We start from the raw sequence: 17403 nt of genomic DNA, 5'->3' as shown, positions 1-17403 counted from the left end.
TTATTTCTTATTACCCTACTCTGGTTGACTGGCAATAAATTGAGTTAATTTTCCCCAAGCTGAGTCTGTTTTGCCCATGACAGTAATTGGTGAGTGATCTCTCCTGTCCTTATCTCGACCCACAAGCTTTGTTATATTTTCTCTCCTCTGTCCAGTTGAGGAGGGGGAGTGATAGAATGGCTTTGGTGGGCACCTGGTGTTCAGCCAGGGTCAACCCACCACACTCATGCACGTAATAAACAACAAAACTCACATCTCAAAAGAAGAACATTTCCTTCCTCTTCAAACAAGCAATATTTCAAAAATACCCTGAAGGAATGCATCTGTGATAAGCTGGCCCAAGCCAGCTGTCTAAAACCATTATCAATGGTGGAGTTGCACAAAGATCACTTCTCTTTTCTTCCCAATTCCCTATCACATGATATGGAAATGATAAATTGCAAAGAGCCCATGTGGCAGCAAAGTCTATATGACGTGAAATTTCACTTACGCTACTTGCGATCCTAACACCAAGACAACAGTGGCCCTGTGTTTTAACAGAGATCAAGCAATACTTTGTTTATGCCACCATCATTTATGGTGACATCAAAACAGACAGATTATAGCTGTGGGTAAAGGTGTTACAATCTGCACAGTTTATGTTCACAAGATACTTCCTTCAGTCAATTTTATAATCTAAGAGTACTCAAAGATTTCTTATTAATAGCAAGCTCTCATAGAGCAAACAATAAGAAGCATGATAAATTTGATTATACAAACTTTTGCTTAGATGCTATCTTGATCTACAGAGACAATATACCTGAGTTTGAAGTAATTCATCATTATGAAACCTAAAACGATCTATAGTATAGCAATACATTTCCTCAATGATGTGAGCTACAGTAAGTACCATGAGTCCAACCTCCTCCTACAAATACTGCATTGAGCTCAAAGATTTGGTCTTTATCATCAGACCTTTTAGTAATCCAAGCAACTGTATCAGTTTGGAAAGAAAATTGTGTTTGATAACTCTTGCATCACAATGAACTTGCTGACATACTAGTGAGGACATTCTAACCCTGTGCAGAAATTGTACATTTAAGATTGTCGTGGTTTAACCCCAGCCAGCAACTAAGCACCACGCAGCCGCTCACTCACCCCCCCCCCCACCCAGTGGGTGGGGGAGAAAATCAGGAAAAAGAAGTAAAACTCGTGGGTTGAGATAAGAACGGTTTAATAGAACAGAAAAGAAGAAACTAATAATGATAATGATAACACTAATAAAATGACAACAGTAATGATAAAAGGGTTGGAATGTACAAATGATGCGCAGTGCAATTGCTCACCACCTGCCGACTGACACCCAGTTAGTCCCCGAGCGGGGATTCCCTGCCCCCACTTCGCAGTTCCTATACTAGATGGGATGTCTCATGGTATGGAATACACCGTTGGCCAGTTCGGGTCAGCTGCCCTGGCTGAGTCCTGTGCCAGCTTCTTGTGCCCCTCCAGCTGGGCTTGAGAAGCTGAAAAATCCTTGACTTTAGTCTAAACACTACTTAGCAACAACTGAAAACATCAGTGTGTTATTAATATTCTTTGCATACTGAACTCAAAACATAGCACTGTACCAGCTACTAGGAAGACAGTTAACTCTATCCCAGCTGAAACCAGGACAAAGATTCAACAGGCCTTCTACGGTATGGCTCCTATTGACTGTCAACATGGAGACCAGCTATGTACTTCCACTTCACTGTTAAATACATTTTTTCCTTTCCATTTTAAGTGGACTTAAAGCACAGGCAGATAGCTATTTGATGTATTGTCAGTAAATTATTTCAAATGGTGACCTTTCTGGCATTCACCAAACTGGAATGATATAATCACCCTAGACTGCACTGCAAAACTTCTTGTAAGATACGAGTTCATGTTTCACAAGCATGTGGAACATGAACACTGATCCTCCAGTCCCATTTTACCTGTTCTGCACCATGCTCATTGCCATCCAGTCTGAAGGGTAAACATTCTTTCCAATGAGGTCTTTGAACATTATGAATGTTTCCATCAAGAAGTCCTAGAACAACAAAATACAGTAAGTCTGTGACTACATAACAAAAAGTTAAAGTGTTCCTGCTGTAATTAAAGAACTAAGATAGAGGGCTCCACTTTGCCCCCTTGCAGTCAATGGAAAAATTCCTGGTGATATTGGTAAGCCCAAGATTGGAACTGAAGTCCTCTAAAACAGCAGTCTCAGATTCCAAATGAAAGCTAAAAGTCATTACATTAAGCTCTTAAGGAAAAACAAGCCATAAATGAATGGAAAGAAAAAGTTGCAGTACTTTGGAGTAAAGCTGTTGAATTTTTTATTAATTAGCAAACCAGTCTCACTATGCATAAAGAATTAATAGATTTGAAAAATATAGGATTTTTTTATTTAGTCCATTTAGCCCAAATTTAGTTATCTAAATTAAAAACTGAAGGCACTGACAGGAAGTTTTCAAACAAAACTACTTCTTTTCCTAGAAGTATTTAGAGATCACTATATAACTAACTTAAATAAAATGAACATAATAATTTCAGGTCTGTTTCATGTATAGCACATATACGCTGTTTTACTCTTGAACTGCTGAGCAAGTCACCTAGAAGTCTGTAAGACTAGCAAGTTGTCGCTATTTATTACCAAACCCTCACAAGCACTCTGCAAAGTTTGTACTCTTTCTTATCATACTACTTACAGAGAACCAAGTGAACAATAGCTCTCAACAGCATGTGGAAATGGATCACCACGTGCCAAGTGGGGGGGGAGGGTTCAATTAGTTGAGGGTTGGTTTTGTTGTTGTTTTGTTGTAGAGGGTTTTTTTTCTCCTCAGAACAGTATAACACAAAGATCCCAGTACATATTCTTGATTATTATATTACCACCTCTGTGCTAGGGTCAACAACAGTGACATTTATGTCTTCCCAAATTTCTGATTACAGTATTGTCCAAGATCACCATTAGAAGAGGGAGGCAACACAATGACATAAAGGCAGAAAATGTACAGAAACAGACCATTCTAGGAAGAATCAGACAAGATACTTCAAAACAATACTACTGATTTTTCACAGGAAATAAAATACTTAGAATGATTTATCACCTCCATGACTATTTTGTACTTACCACTAGTTCTGAACTTGTCTGAAAAGTTTCAATGTAAACTGAGTAATGCTGGTTGTTCATCTGGTTTAAGATTGCTGTCATGCATGCCACAAAATGACTCTGAAAGAAAACCAGGCAGAAATCAACACATGGAGATTATTTAAGATACTAGATTGTATTCTTTCTAAAGGTGAACTACTCTAAATGCCTGACAAATCCTTTTATGTATGTAAAAATAAAATAATATTCAAGCTCTTGCAAGCCCAGATGAGAGAAACATACTAAGAACTTGAAAGAGATAATTCAAAAGCTACCCTGGCAAGGGGTAGGCTCTGATGACAAAGTTGCATCATTTATGAAACACTGCATGGAAACACACGTTGTGACAAGAAAACTTTATATATAAAGTACAACTCACTATTGCCTTAAGATGCCTAAGAGGCATGTGATGTTGCCTAAGATTATTCCATTAGGAATTCATAGGAAGTAAATGTATTAGCATCAAAATTTTCTAATAATTCTAGAAACAGAGGCTGTTCACAGGAAAAAACATTACAAGAAAGGATATTTTTTACATTTTTACATTCTGCAGGTGTTTAAGTAGCTATTACAGAACTCTGTAAAATTTCTATAGAATACTATTACTTACATCTCTCAAAACTTTTCAAACTTCCTCAAAAAAAAAAATTATTTTTCTCAATTCCTAAAGTAGAAATGCTGAAAGGCATAAAATTATTTATAATCCTGTTTTCACCATAATTTACTGTAAGTCACAAAGACCTTTATCTCTGAAGCAGTAACAGTGAGCTTAATGATTTGCAGTTTTCCTTCAAGACAGTGAAGAATCCTCCTTATTGATGCCTTTTAATTTGCTGAAGTTTTAATTATTGTTTTAAAAGTGAAGCTGCTTTAAATGCTTTGCTTTTATTAAAATAAGAGACTATGAAGTAAATGAGCGTGCAAAATAATTTTCTAGATTTACTTGGATCTTTTCATCATACTGGTTTAGAATTGATACAAGGGACTCACCAGCCTCTCTGACCGGAATTTAATTTCCACCTGTACTGATCAGATTCTCTGTTAAACTCTGATTCACTTTACACTTCTGTTACATCAGAAAGGCAACAAAGGCACATATTACCAAATTATCAGCTGCAGTTTGTCGTACCCAACCATTTTGTCTACCACTTAGAGAAGGGAAGCCTTCTAACTTCAGGTTATGGCCACTAGAGGTCTTTTACTTTCATATGTTAGCTGCTGTTCAGTTTGTACTGCCTTTTTTTTTTAATTATTTATTTATTCCTACGTGAGCAGACCCAGCAGACTTCTTGCATATAAACAGTGAAAATTACAATATAAAGGACCTATTATACCTTCTTTTGGAGTAACATTAGTGCTAGTGAGAGGCTTGCCTACTTTTTAAGGCTAAGAAGACACATTTTCTGCAGGTAAACCAAAAGCTTTCAGGTAAGGAATCGTGTGTTCTCGGGTACTGATGCTCTTCTAAAAAGAAATGCTGGTTTTCCTGCTGTAGTAGTTCACGTCTACAGTTATGGATCAAACAAATCTTTTCTGTGATGTTAAATGTATAGCTGAAAGTAATAATGAATTGCAAAGGATTCAGTAATGAAACTGTGTGGGGTTTTTCTTCTAATGTCTTGGTTTTGAAAAAAGATTACTGACAGAAGTTAGAGAATTGTACATGAAAAACAGCTGGTGTTTTTAGTAGTTAAGCATTCACCACAGAATGCCTTTCTGTACTTGTGTTAAATATTCACTTCTTGAAATAAGCAGCATTTCTTCACAAGCATTGAATAGATGTATTATGTGCTTAAAGGCATAAAGACTTCAAGAAGGTTATTTCTTTTGTTGAAACCAACTTCTAAAAACGTGTCTAGCTATATCTGTGATTATGGTACAGCATGAATGCCTATTCTTAGTAACTGTGTATGGCGATTTTAAAATTAACAGATGATATGCCTTGATTACTGAAAAGAGCCATAAGCAAAAGTCACATATTGCTGGCCAGTACCTCGCACCAAACCTGTCAAATTCACATCAGTGGGACTGAATGATACATACTAAGGAAGCTGATAGTAAAGCTGGTTTGCTACAAAAACTTCCTCCATCATTTCCGTGTAACTGTAAAGCAGGAAAATACATGAATACTGTTTGATCTTTAATAATTTTCTTGCCAGCAATCTCAACTACTAGAAATTAACTAGCTAGCTTCTTCATAGGTTAAAAGCTTGCCCCTCCCTCCTAATCCCCAAACGCCAGCAATAAAGATTGGCTTCTCAGATGCAGCCTCAGATCTTTGAAGTACTCATGCACTCTCAGCATTACCATTCTCACTGGTAGAACTTAAGTGTAATATAGGACCGTAAAGACCTGCGACCAAATCTGCAAATACCTCTGTGTATTCACTTAAATCCTCCTATACTGTTTAAGTACCTCTTAGCAGAATGTGTAAAGAGCATGAACTGCTTGAAAACACAGTAAGTTCTGCACAAGAACAATCTATTACACTTTGAATGCAGACTGCATGCTCACTAGATGGACAGAAGAAAGTCAGAATCAAGCACTGCCTACAAACACAATAGTCTAATGCTTATTATTAAAAAATTTATTTCATTAAGTCAAGCATTGTACGTAGAGATTGAATAGTATAAAAAAGGTTGTGGCAGAGAAGGCAAAGTTCTTCAGACAGAATCCTAACAAGTCATTTCAGCTGTGCTTAGGCTTGTTAGGATTTATCCTGTGAATTACAGCAGAAAAGGTTGATTAGAACTAGGTCAAATGTATAAAAAAATAAATGTATCAAAGTAAACACTTGACTGATGAGACAATACTAACAGAGAAATTAACAGAAAAAAGCCTGAATACACTGCATTACTATGAAGAGATAAATAAAATATCTGTTTTCCAACTTAAAAACATTCATTTCCATTTAAATGTAAAAGAACCTGGAACAGAAACAGCACTGAATTCTATTTTTTTAATTAACAAGTGGCTGACAGCCTTTCAAAAAATGTGTAAAAAAATAAGGAAATTGATAGTATGAACACTGCACTTCTATCGGGAGCAGGAACACAAGTAAATAGGTAGTCAAATGAAAATGAGAGAGAGGAAAAAACATCTCAGGAAACATTTAAACTCCCTGTCCACTTAAAAAAAGCATAATATCAAATTTAGAAGAACTACAATGCTGGCTGGCTTTAGTATAAACACTGCAAAATAGTGGCTAAGGTAAAAGAAATGCTGTTTTGGTTAATATATACAAAGTACATCAAAAGGGATCATAGATGTATTCAGTAAAGAAATAGGGCTTTCTAAGGTCAAGCAGAAAGAATGCGGAATCTTTTCCACTGCTGTTAAAGTGCATATTGGATATGGATGCAACATGTACAGGAAAATAAACACCTGAAAAACATTAGGGTCATGTAAGTAACATGACAAACTTCAACACCTAGCAACTAAATCCCAGCATACTTCATAATTGCAGATGGTGACAGGTTGCCGTAGAAACTTCAAATAATACTAGCACCACAAGAACAAATAACGCAAATGCACTGGAAAAACAAATAGCAACAGAAATAATGTAGAATGAAGCTACACTTTAATCCTAATCTAGTAGAAGTATTTCAGTGGCCGTAGGGTGGGTAATCTTCATGCAGGTGTACTTCTGGAAGGACTAAGGAGAATATTTATTTCACGTGGGCACTTAAGTAACATTTATCCTCACTAATAGAACACTTTACCAGCATAGAGCCCGAGTGTAAATATATAACTACAGGTGCATCGTTAAAAAGAAGACAAAATAGAAACATTAATAATTCCTAATAATTCAAAGACTTGAATTCAAAGAAGGCCAAAGATGATGTAGTTATTTTTATATCCCCTTTTTAGCAGAATACTGGATGTTTTAAATGCTCATTTCACTTACCCTCACAATTAATGTAAGGTAAGAGGACTCCTTTACATACCACCATCATCACAATCTGTAACCCTATATTCACTAATGATGGCTTACATTTGATGAATGCACAGTTTTCTGTATTAGGCAAAGAATCTTATCCTGAAGATCAAACATTTTTGTGGTGTATGAAGCGATCATACTACATAGATTAGATTTAATTCTGAACTCCCTTTTAGGTTAAGCCAGAAGTTTCAAAACTCATTGTATGTTAGTGACAGTAATTGTAAAAACGGTGCACATAAAAAGGGTGACCAAGAATTTCTACAGGCCAAACAGTTCTCTCTCTCTCTTTTTTTTTTTCCCAAAAACAGAAGTGCAAAAATCTTTCTGGAGGAAAAGTGATAAATATATTATCTTTAATGTAATTAAAGAAAAGCTAACCAATCAACTGTTTCAATCTAATGTTAAATTCATCAATATTTATGTTGTAGCACAAGGACATAATTGAGAAGGGCTCCCAAAATACTGTCTTCACAGAATTATTGAGTCATCGCACCTGTTTAGTGCCATGAGCTAAAGAGCAACATAATCACCAGAAAAAAAAAGTATGGAACATGCTCAGTGATACCATGAAGAACCACAGTGGTTTGAAGTCACAATTCCTCAGGAAACCACATTAAACCTTGAGAACCGTGGCATATGTAGAGGTTAGCAAAAACATCTTTACTATATTATGCAAACACTAAACAATAGCACTCTGAAATGAAAAAAACAACCAGAACTTGAAGTGAACTGCTAATGTAGTAGTTCTGTTTCTTCTCCAGAAATACGTCACTGCCAATGCATGTGCTATCCTAAAATGTACTGTTTCTAGCTGTAAAAGCACAAAATTGTAAATATTAGAATAAGCTGCTGCACAACAACCTAGAGTGTTCGTCAGATGCACAGAGTACATCTGAAATGGGAAATAGCTCCTAATCCACACCAACTTGTTTGTAGATTGCCAATCAGCACACTTCACTAATAATTAATTTACAATAGCAGATTCATCTACTCTTAGTAGGTCCAAGTTTTTTATTTTCCATACACACATTCATATAGTTCATTGGTTCTGTCTTCTTGTCTTTTATAGCTCACTGAACAGAAGCTTAGGCATCCTGTTTCTACATCTTACTGACAGCTTTTGATATCTGACTGAAAACATGCTGGGCTGTTTTAGCTTGTTATACTGTTTTTCTTACATTCATATGATTTACCCAAAAGGATATACAACTATAAAAAGAGCAAACTACCAGATGGAAAAATATAGGACAATTTTATAACATAATGAAATAGTAATAGCAGCTGCTGTGTAAGATTTAAAGATATGTTACAAGTTAGAGAATCAAGGCAATTTCAAAATTATTTCATTTAAGACTTTTTCAGACATAGATAAAAGCAGTAAGCCAATGGTTTATGGTATGACAGAAATAGCATGATTTCTTCAGAATATATCCTTTGGCACCTATTCTTATTTATTTATTCTTAACTTTGTGTTGATTTCCCAACAATATTCTAAAAAGAAGATTTTTCATTCTGTGCAACGTTTTTGCTGCTGCTGGGTTTTGTTGTTTGGTTGTTTTTGTGCCATAAATCCACTCCAGAACTTCTACTACAGTACACTGTAATTGATTTAACTTGTGCCTAAATCTGTGCTAAAACACAGTTGTGTAATTTACTATTTTTCCCAGAATATTAACATTGTGTTCATCTTCAAGGTGTACATACAAATAAATTATGGATAACATTATTTAGTATGAAGTGAGAAGGCAATCATTTGGAATGAGCTTGAAAACTGAACTAGCTTGTCCAGAGCACAGTTACCAAAAAAAGAAATCAGCTGTTTCACCTCCTCACTTAATCACTGCTGTTCACACTCCCAGTCTCAGCTCTGCTGTATCAGATGAAATCTTCCATCCTTGCCTTCAGGGATCTATGCACCTTCATGCTGCACCTCTTCCCTCCTCCTCTGCAATCCACTAATTGCTTCACCACAATTACTTTAGCTAGTTTCCAGACTGGTCTCACAGGCCAGAAGAAACTTCCTGCCCTGGTATGTAAGACAATCCCAAGTATCCCAGGGCTGTCAGGCTGCTTATTTCACTAATTTCTTATTCAAAGTGCTATTGTATCTCCCTGTTGCCACTAAACCAGATGGTCAGTCAAGTTGGCAAAGCATGGCTTGTCCTGCCAAGTGTCCCAATGCACTCATTCCCATGTTAAAGATGATGCAGTCAGTATTCCATAGAAACAAGGAAAGCACACACACAAAATACAAGCAAAGAGTAAGATTAAAAAATATTATCCCCCATTTATTTACTGTAGTAAAGCTTGGCCAGTTTCTTGCATTTAAAAAGACTGGAAACGAAACTGGGAACTTGAAGGAAGTGATACAATGGCTGGGATGAGCTGGAGCTATCCTCCTGCCCAGAGGTGTAATACTTAACAGCAGAAAAAAAAGACCCAGATGGAATTGTCAACTATATAGGACTACAAAGAAAACACACTAGCTGCAACGAAGATCAACAACAGGGTCAAAGAGAAAACAGTAGAACTGAGCAATTTAAGTTCATTAAAGTGCAGAAACATCTTTTATTTCTAAACCATATATTTTAAATTTACACATATTGTGAAGATGAATGTCTTAGATGCTGATTCACTTCCTTAAAACTAAACAGAACCACCTCCTGTAGTCCCAGAACTAAGCTACTCTTTATTTGATTTGGTTCTTTTTCAGCTGCACTCACTGAAGACAGAAAAAGTAAACTTCAACTACCTGATCAGAGATAAGACTAATAAAATACACTTGTGAATGGTTAAACCAAAGCTTTATCATAATAGTTCTGCTTAAAACTGCTGAAAGTCATACTGCTCCAGAAACTCTCCTCTTGCTTTTAAATTGATCTTACAAAGAAAGTAAGGCCCAATAAAAACAATTTTCCAACAATTTGCATCTATTACACTAACAAATCTACCAACTGTGTATGTTTAGGATTAATTAATAGCAATCTCTAAGGAATCCACCAATACATTTTATTGTAAATTATGTAAGATTTTATTTTATTATTTCTTTTTGAGCAATAGCACAGCTGCACTTGACCTTCTAAAAACACAATGTTTTTTGTCACCAGGCAATCAAAATCTCACCAAATCCTGAAGATATTAATGGAAAAACTAACTTTGTTTAGTACCAGACATTGTTGTTGAAAAATAAATACTGGTATTGTCAAAGTACGTGCAATCCAGTATTGAAACATTTCCAAATGCCAATATGCAGCCATCTCTTAGGCTGAGATTAAAATCAGCAAGGCCCTACCTGGTTGACAATCTCTCTGCTAGGTCAGAGTGTGCCCTTTTACTTAGGCATAGCTAAATAAGCCATAAGATAAAAGTTGTCAAGAAATTAAAATTAAATTTATTTAAAATCACTATTCCTTTTTTAGCAGCTGTAACAACCAGATAAACTTTTACATGAGGAGCCTGATACTTCTCCTGTATTTTAAATATACACTAATGCCAAAGTGCTTTTAATTTGACAGTTCCAATTGTCATCTGTCCCCTTCCACATTAAGAACATTGTATTGGTAGTCTGGTAATTTGTTTAATTTTCTAAAAAAATCCAAACAGTAAAACCAGGCTGGAAATGATAAGAGTTAATAAGCTACCATTGTATTTATAGCTTCTTTTAAAGAACAGTAATTTCTCTTTACCTCCATATTTTACAATTTTTTTACTACCGTTCTTGTGTGTTGAAAGCTGTCTAACTATGGTCCATTCTGGTCTGTGGAGGTGGTGAAGGGTAACTAAAAGACAAACTCAGCATACCCTGCAAATACACATTGACTAAACCCAGGAGAACTTTTAATGCTTTCCTTTAAAGCAATCTTTCACACTTAGCCTGCCTCAAAAAAAAAAAAAAAAAAAAAAAAAAAAAGTTCCCTTGTCACTTGGTTCATCAGGAAATTAACCAAATGTTTATAAAGAGGTTTGTCCAGGACCTAGAAGATGAATATAAGGAGGGGCACCAAAAAAATCCCAAAACATCCTGAGCCTTTCACAAAGATCCTCAAGATTCTGGTAACAAAACAGCTGAAATAAATGGAGATGCAGAGGTAATTGCCCTGAAGCTGCCCTGTTACCAACACGACCCTGGTTAAAGGGACTCTCACTAGAATGAAGTTGTGCTCTGCTTTTTCACAGCTACAGTAAGGAAAAACAGAAGAATTGATATAGATTCAGGCATGTGTATACATAGAAGCTCCAATATATATATAAATTTACTCACAGAGTTTAAAAAGAATTCATACTAAATCAACAGATAACGATGTAAAATGCATCCAGTCCACATAAACAGGGACTTCTCTACCAAGGAAGGAAGATGTACTGACATGAATCTTGGTTAGTGTAACACAGCATGTATACAAACATTTCATATAATTTTCAACCTATATTACTCTTACAAAGGATAAAACACTATATACCTTTTAAAGCCAGCTAGGCTGTGCAAAAGTGTTATATGAACTTCTTCATTTTGTTCTGTCAAGTTGCTACTCTCTGCCACAGATGAAAGCAGGGACAAAGTGCACAGAAAACATATTTTCTTTTTAAAGTAAAACCAAAGGAGTAACTAGTAACTGTTGGAACAGTTTTATTTTGCATCTTAAATATGAAAAAATATTTAAATTATATGCAATAGCAGTTTATATTAGGTTTTTAATTTTATGTAATAGTGGGCTCCACTTTTAAACATGAAAAAAAAAATCTTGGAGTGTGGTTAGCAGAGTAACTGGCTAAAAAAGAAAGTTCATAGCAAAAAAAAAAAGACAGAGAGCTTTTCATGCTGAATTGTGGGTAAATTGGTTAATAGAAAGCATAGGGAATACTCAGTGAAAGCAGAAAACCCCATGGGAACACATGTATAAACATGGAAGGATAAAACTTCAAAAATTACAGAATTACCTGCTACTGGGTATTCCACAAACTACTGCCAAATAAGCATCCTTCTTAGGTGTGGCTCTTTTTAAGAAGTGCCACTTTTAAGATGTCCCAGTTGATTTAGTTTCAGTTATAATTCACAGAAACAAAGAATCCTGAAACTGTGATAATATAGAGAGAAATTTACCAAAATAGCATTGTCTGCACCAGTAACTTGCGCACATAGTAATCTCCTTTGTGGAGATTGTGTCATACTAACATATTACACCTGGGCTCTGGCAGAATAAGGAACACTCCTTTAATAACTCTGCATCAGCCCAATGAGAGCTGAATTTATTATGTACTTAGTAGATAACTAGGATGAAAATGGGAGTAGAAATTTCTTTGAATAACTAAATCAGGGAATATTTTAGCTCTTGGTTTTTCTTCCGTTTTTTAAATGATGAAAAGGGAAACCAGTCACAAGCCTATAAAAGGTAATGTCATTAGTACAGGACATGAACAATCACATAATTATACAGTTAAGTGTAAACACGTAACCATGCGTATATACAAAACACTCTTGTAGAAACACAGGAGAGAAAATATGTAACATGCACTGTGTTTCACAGCTATAGGTTAATAAAGAAAACTGCTGAGAATTTGAACAGGACATCATTTTTCTTAATACAAATGCTCCATTTAACAAATGGTTGGCATTTATTTTTAAGTAAATTACTTGTTTTGACTGCAGTGTTTAGGGAACTAGCTTAGTTCATATGTGCTCTGAACTGTTCTAAAACTGCATCTACTTGGGAAGCTTCTAAATTTGACTGCTAAAGCTGCTCTCTGAAGCTGGGACGGCAATTTTGCCAATGAAAAGAAGAGCACATGGAATTCCAGAAAGCCCTGGCTTATGCTCCATCAGTAGTGTGACTGTCTCTTAGCTGCTCAATGACTGCAGTCTAGGAGCCTCCGAGTCCTAAAACTGCAATAGGACAAGACTGAACTCCTGTTTCTGGTTTATTTGGTTTTTTGTTTTTTTTTTTTTCCTAACACACATAAGCATGCTTAAAGGCAACACCTCTGCTACCTTGGCATTAAATCCTTCTGACAACAAATACCCTCATTTTTAAATTCATCTCGCACAAAAGACCAACCCCAAACATAAATCCTCCTCAGAGTAAATGGTGAGTATAGATATAACAACACTGTGTTACAACAGGTCTTCCCAAACACAAACTGATTTTCAAGCTTTTTCCAGCATTTTAGCAAACACGAATATCAAAATATTTTGTGGTGCCATGTCACCCGACCATACGAACTCCTTCAGAGAATGACAACTATACGCCAAAAAGACACTGCTTTTTTTTCTGTTGCTTTACTGCCAAAATATTCAGGGCTATTTGCAGCATTTTATTTTTCCTAATCACTAAACTACAATTTCATCTAAATAAATTATCTTACTAACAAACCAGGGTGCTAACACCTTCTCCTGAACCTAGCAAACAGATAAATGATGAGTGTAGATTCATGTAAGGGAACTGCATTCCCAGCAAAAACCAAACAAAATCAGAATCACTCAAATAGAAGCAGACTTGATCAATGAGTCAGAGTGCCAGAGAAATGGCATAAACAAAAAAATATACTTTGTTATGCCTCTGACATTTAGTATATGTATCTCCTAAACAGTCTTATAAGTCTCTTATTTTTTTGATTAGTTGCTGCAATACAGAATGTGTGGGAGCATCAGTATAAATCTAATGACACATAAAGAAAAAAAGATTATGATTAGAACTATTGCAGCCTACACCTCCGCTAATTACATTTCTATATTAATGCTTTTAGATTTAATAGCAGTTTCAGAACTATACTACTGAAACTGTTCATAAAAGCTTATTAGGTCATGATATGTAGAATCACCCTTATTATACGGCTCCATTGAAATTATATAAAAGGACCTGTTTATGAAGCAAGTAATTTTTTGTCATTTTAATTTAGTAATGAATATACATATATATACACAATCACCTCTATAAAACTGAAGGACAGAAAAAGCATTTGGTAGATACTATATAGTCACATATTCAAAAGAATTTTCAAGATATTTTAAGAGGAATAACCTCTTGACAACATCATTATGGTAAGTTTATAAAGAAATCTTTTCTCATATAAGTTAGCATAAACCCATTGAGCTGAATGTTACATTACAGCTTCCTAAACCTGTATCTTGTGATCTATTGTGCAGCTTGTATTCAACCAAAGTTCTCTCAGAATTATGGTTGCAACCTTACAAAGACTAAGAAAAGAGTTTGGAAAGATAAGGGCAATTCTCATGCTCTTATTTAACTTCAAAGGGGACCGGAATAAAATTTCCCATTTGGATCATTATCAGTTTTCAAGATATGTTTTACTAAGAAGTAAAAAGTAACTTGTTCTGCTCAGTTTTTACTTTAAGGGATACTGCTAATATTTTATAGCTTAAACCAGAACTTACTAGACTGCAGAGCTTAGTGCCAGGAATTCAGTAATGTAGAGTATTTTTTCTTAAACAAAAAAAAAAAAAAAAAAAAAAGGACGAGGGCACAAGATGCTATACAGTCTTTCCCACAGAATTTCTTATATTTAAAAAACATCTTGCAAAAAAAGCACTTACTACTATACTAAGGCCATTTATATTTTTTTAATGGTACTGTAGTCACATAAGATAAAAGTGACTTTTATTTAATCTCTCCTTGGTACAACATCCCGACCTCTGAGATTGCTAAATATCACAGACATTTAAATATTGAAGTAATTTTAGCAACTAATTTGTAAAAGATGCAAGACAAAAAGGAGTTCATAACCAAACAAGAGGAGAAAGAATATCGTATATATGTTGATGCCAAATGAATAAGGCAATAGAGAAGGAGCAAATTTGAAATACAGGAACAGTAGTGGAGCTCCCTTATCCCTTCCAGATTATCAAAAAAATTCTAAATGACAGTGCTGCAGTTAGAGAGTTCCAGGACATTAGGCTGGACTTAGCAGGTTGTACAGCTCAAGTCACAGATGTTCTGAAAGAACAGATTAATCAAGCATGAAAACAGGAAACCAATAATACAGTCACCAGGAGTTTGGTGGATAGATAAAAAGAACTTGCATTCCATTGAATTCAAGAACATATTATTCAGGATTTCACAGCACTGTGTAGGGAAGAGGTTCTCTGCAAAGAAACTGAAGAAAATAAATGTGTAGGATATGGACAGTGGGCTGGCAGAGTAGCTTAGACTGCCCACTGTTGGCAGCTGAAAAAAAACCCCACACCTAGCCCTTCTTCAAAGGGCAGCATTTCTCTGTTGCTGGCTCTTCCTCCTTTATCACTGGTGCTCCCCCACAGGTTTGGGGCACATCAGCATTTCAAGACAAGCTAAAGGAGGGAACAAGCTAGTGTACAAGCCTATGTAGTATCATGGGGACAATGCAAAGTATATGAAAATAAGCCTTCACAGTCTGCTAACAAATCTTAACTATTGCACCAGACATAACTATGTGAATCCGACGGTTTTCTGGAAGCTATTAATGAAACAAGTAATACTAGAGACACAAACATATAAAATGTAAACAAAACAAAACAAAAAAAAAAACAAAAAAACCCCAGGATATTCCCACCGAACTAGGTCATTCCCGTTATACAAGGATATACATGCCTTCAGGCTGCCAGTTAGACAGCCTTACATTCCTGCCTTATAAGGCTTTTCCTGGGCTTATATTTAGGAGAATAACATAGCAATACAGAGAATAACATAGCAATATTGACAGATTACACATAGCAACATTTTTGTGGGTTCTACCAAATTTTTTAAAGTGTTGTGATTGGTTGTTTTTTTAATTTTACAAGACAAAAAACAAACAAAAGAAAGTGAAATTGATACCTAATTATTTTTGCTAATACAATGTAAGATAACCCGAGCTGCTCTAACAGATTCTAGGTTGCTTGCCTTGCCCAAATTTGTGGCAAGGTAGTCATTTGGTTTCTTCTTCAACTTTACCTGGAAAATATTGGAAAAACTACATGCCCAGTCAGGTCTGAAATGAGACAAAGAAACCATACCTACATGCTTTATGTTTTATCTGTCTTGTTGATAATGCAGGAATACATTTCAAAATTTTCATTGAATCAGACTGCTACTCACCCAAGTTAAACCTGAAGGTATTCCCCATGAGACCTTTCACAATGAAATTATTGTTTAAAATAAAAAACAGTACAATTTTGTGACAATAACCTCAATGAAGAGCCACTAAGGCAACACACTGCTTGTACAGCATAATGAAGAAAGGAACTAACTTCTATAAAAATCACTGACATCACAATAACAGGCCCCAGGAGAACATCCCAGGGGCACAAAAAACAAGAAAACTGTTCTTTACTCCAGAGACACTGAAGCAGGGCAGGCCATATCACTTATTATGTAGCCACTTAAGAGCAGAGATCACTGTCTTCTTCTCAAACTCACTAGAGATGCTACAATCATGTAAAATAATTACATGGGCCATTCTGCATTTTTATGCTTAAAAGAGCACCAGAAAGCACAGGAAAAAGTAATTTTATGGCAATATGCATTTACTTACATGATTAACTTACATATTAATTTTTAAGGATTACACATATTTCACAACATATGAGGAACAGGATTTTCTATTAATTGTAGAGCCTACTACATGTATTCTGTCTTCCTGTCTCCTTTGAAGTTTACCACCTTCACTTGCAGAAAACTAATTTCAAAATACAAGACTTTTTTGAGGATACTTATTTCCATGCAGTTTTTGAATTACACTTATTTCAATTCCCACATATAACTTCTAGACTTCTTCAAAATGCTAGCTTGAGTAAAGACTGAATAATAAAAAAAACCCCCAACATTGAATGACAAGCAAGTGCCACACAGCTCAGGACAGTGCAGATTTATTAGAGATGTCTATCAATGATTAACTTCTCTGACTATCTAATAACAACTTTGCTAGCTAAAAATAAAATTTAAATTTATAAGTTACAAAATCAGTTACAAGATACTGATATTAAGAAATATCTGACATGACAAAAGGCAAAGAAACAGGCTTTTGTTTTGCCCTTGACATCACTGGGACATTTGCTTATGTTGCCCGGAGAATTGACATACTGTTAATTTCTTCAGCAAGGTTCAGAGCCTTTGGTGTGTTCATAGATCTTCATCTTTCCTTTAGTGACCACATCAGTAGATCATTAAGAGATGACCTACTTTCCTTTGTGTTCTGTCATCTTAGAAACTCAAAAAGGTTAAGCATTGCCTTTCCCAAGGGAATAGTGAAATGCTTTTCTACACTTCTGTGATTATTTTTTTTTTTTATGAGATTATTGCAGCAGCTCTGCTTTTTGGAGGCATTCCAGGACAGACTA

The 17403-nt window shown here is 35.4% G+C and overlaps 1 protein-coding gene across 1 annotated transcript in view; it reads right to left on the bottom strand.

The window, feature by feature from the left end:
* The window catches only part of DOCK2 (dedicator of cytokinesis 2), a 211433-nt gene that overhangs the window by 79244 nt on the left and 114786 nt on the right, over positions 1 to 17403 (bottom strand). Inside the window, exons 28-29 of the mRNA XM_010579143.1 lie at positions 3137 to 3235; positions 1956 to 2050 (exon numbers count right to left, since the gene is read on the bottom strand). Coding sequence (XP_010577445.1) covers positions 1956 to 2050; positions 3137 to 3235 — 194 coding nt within the window. The remainder of the gene's footprint in view (positions 1 to 1955; positions 2051 to 3136; positions 3236 to 17403) is intronic.

This window comes from Haliaeetus leucocephalus, unplaced genomic scaffold, assembly GCF_000737465.1.
Source record: "Haliaeetus leucocephalus isolate CR32 unplaced genomic scaffold, Haliaeetus_leucocephalus-4.0 Scaffold656, whole genome shotgun sequence".
Lineage (NCBI taxonomy): Eukaryota > Metazoa > Chordata > Aves > Accipitriformes > Accipitridae > Haliaeetus > Haliaeetus leucocephalus.
Note: the sequence above shows the minus strand (reverse complement) of the source record. Positions and strands in the feature narration are given on the sequence as shown.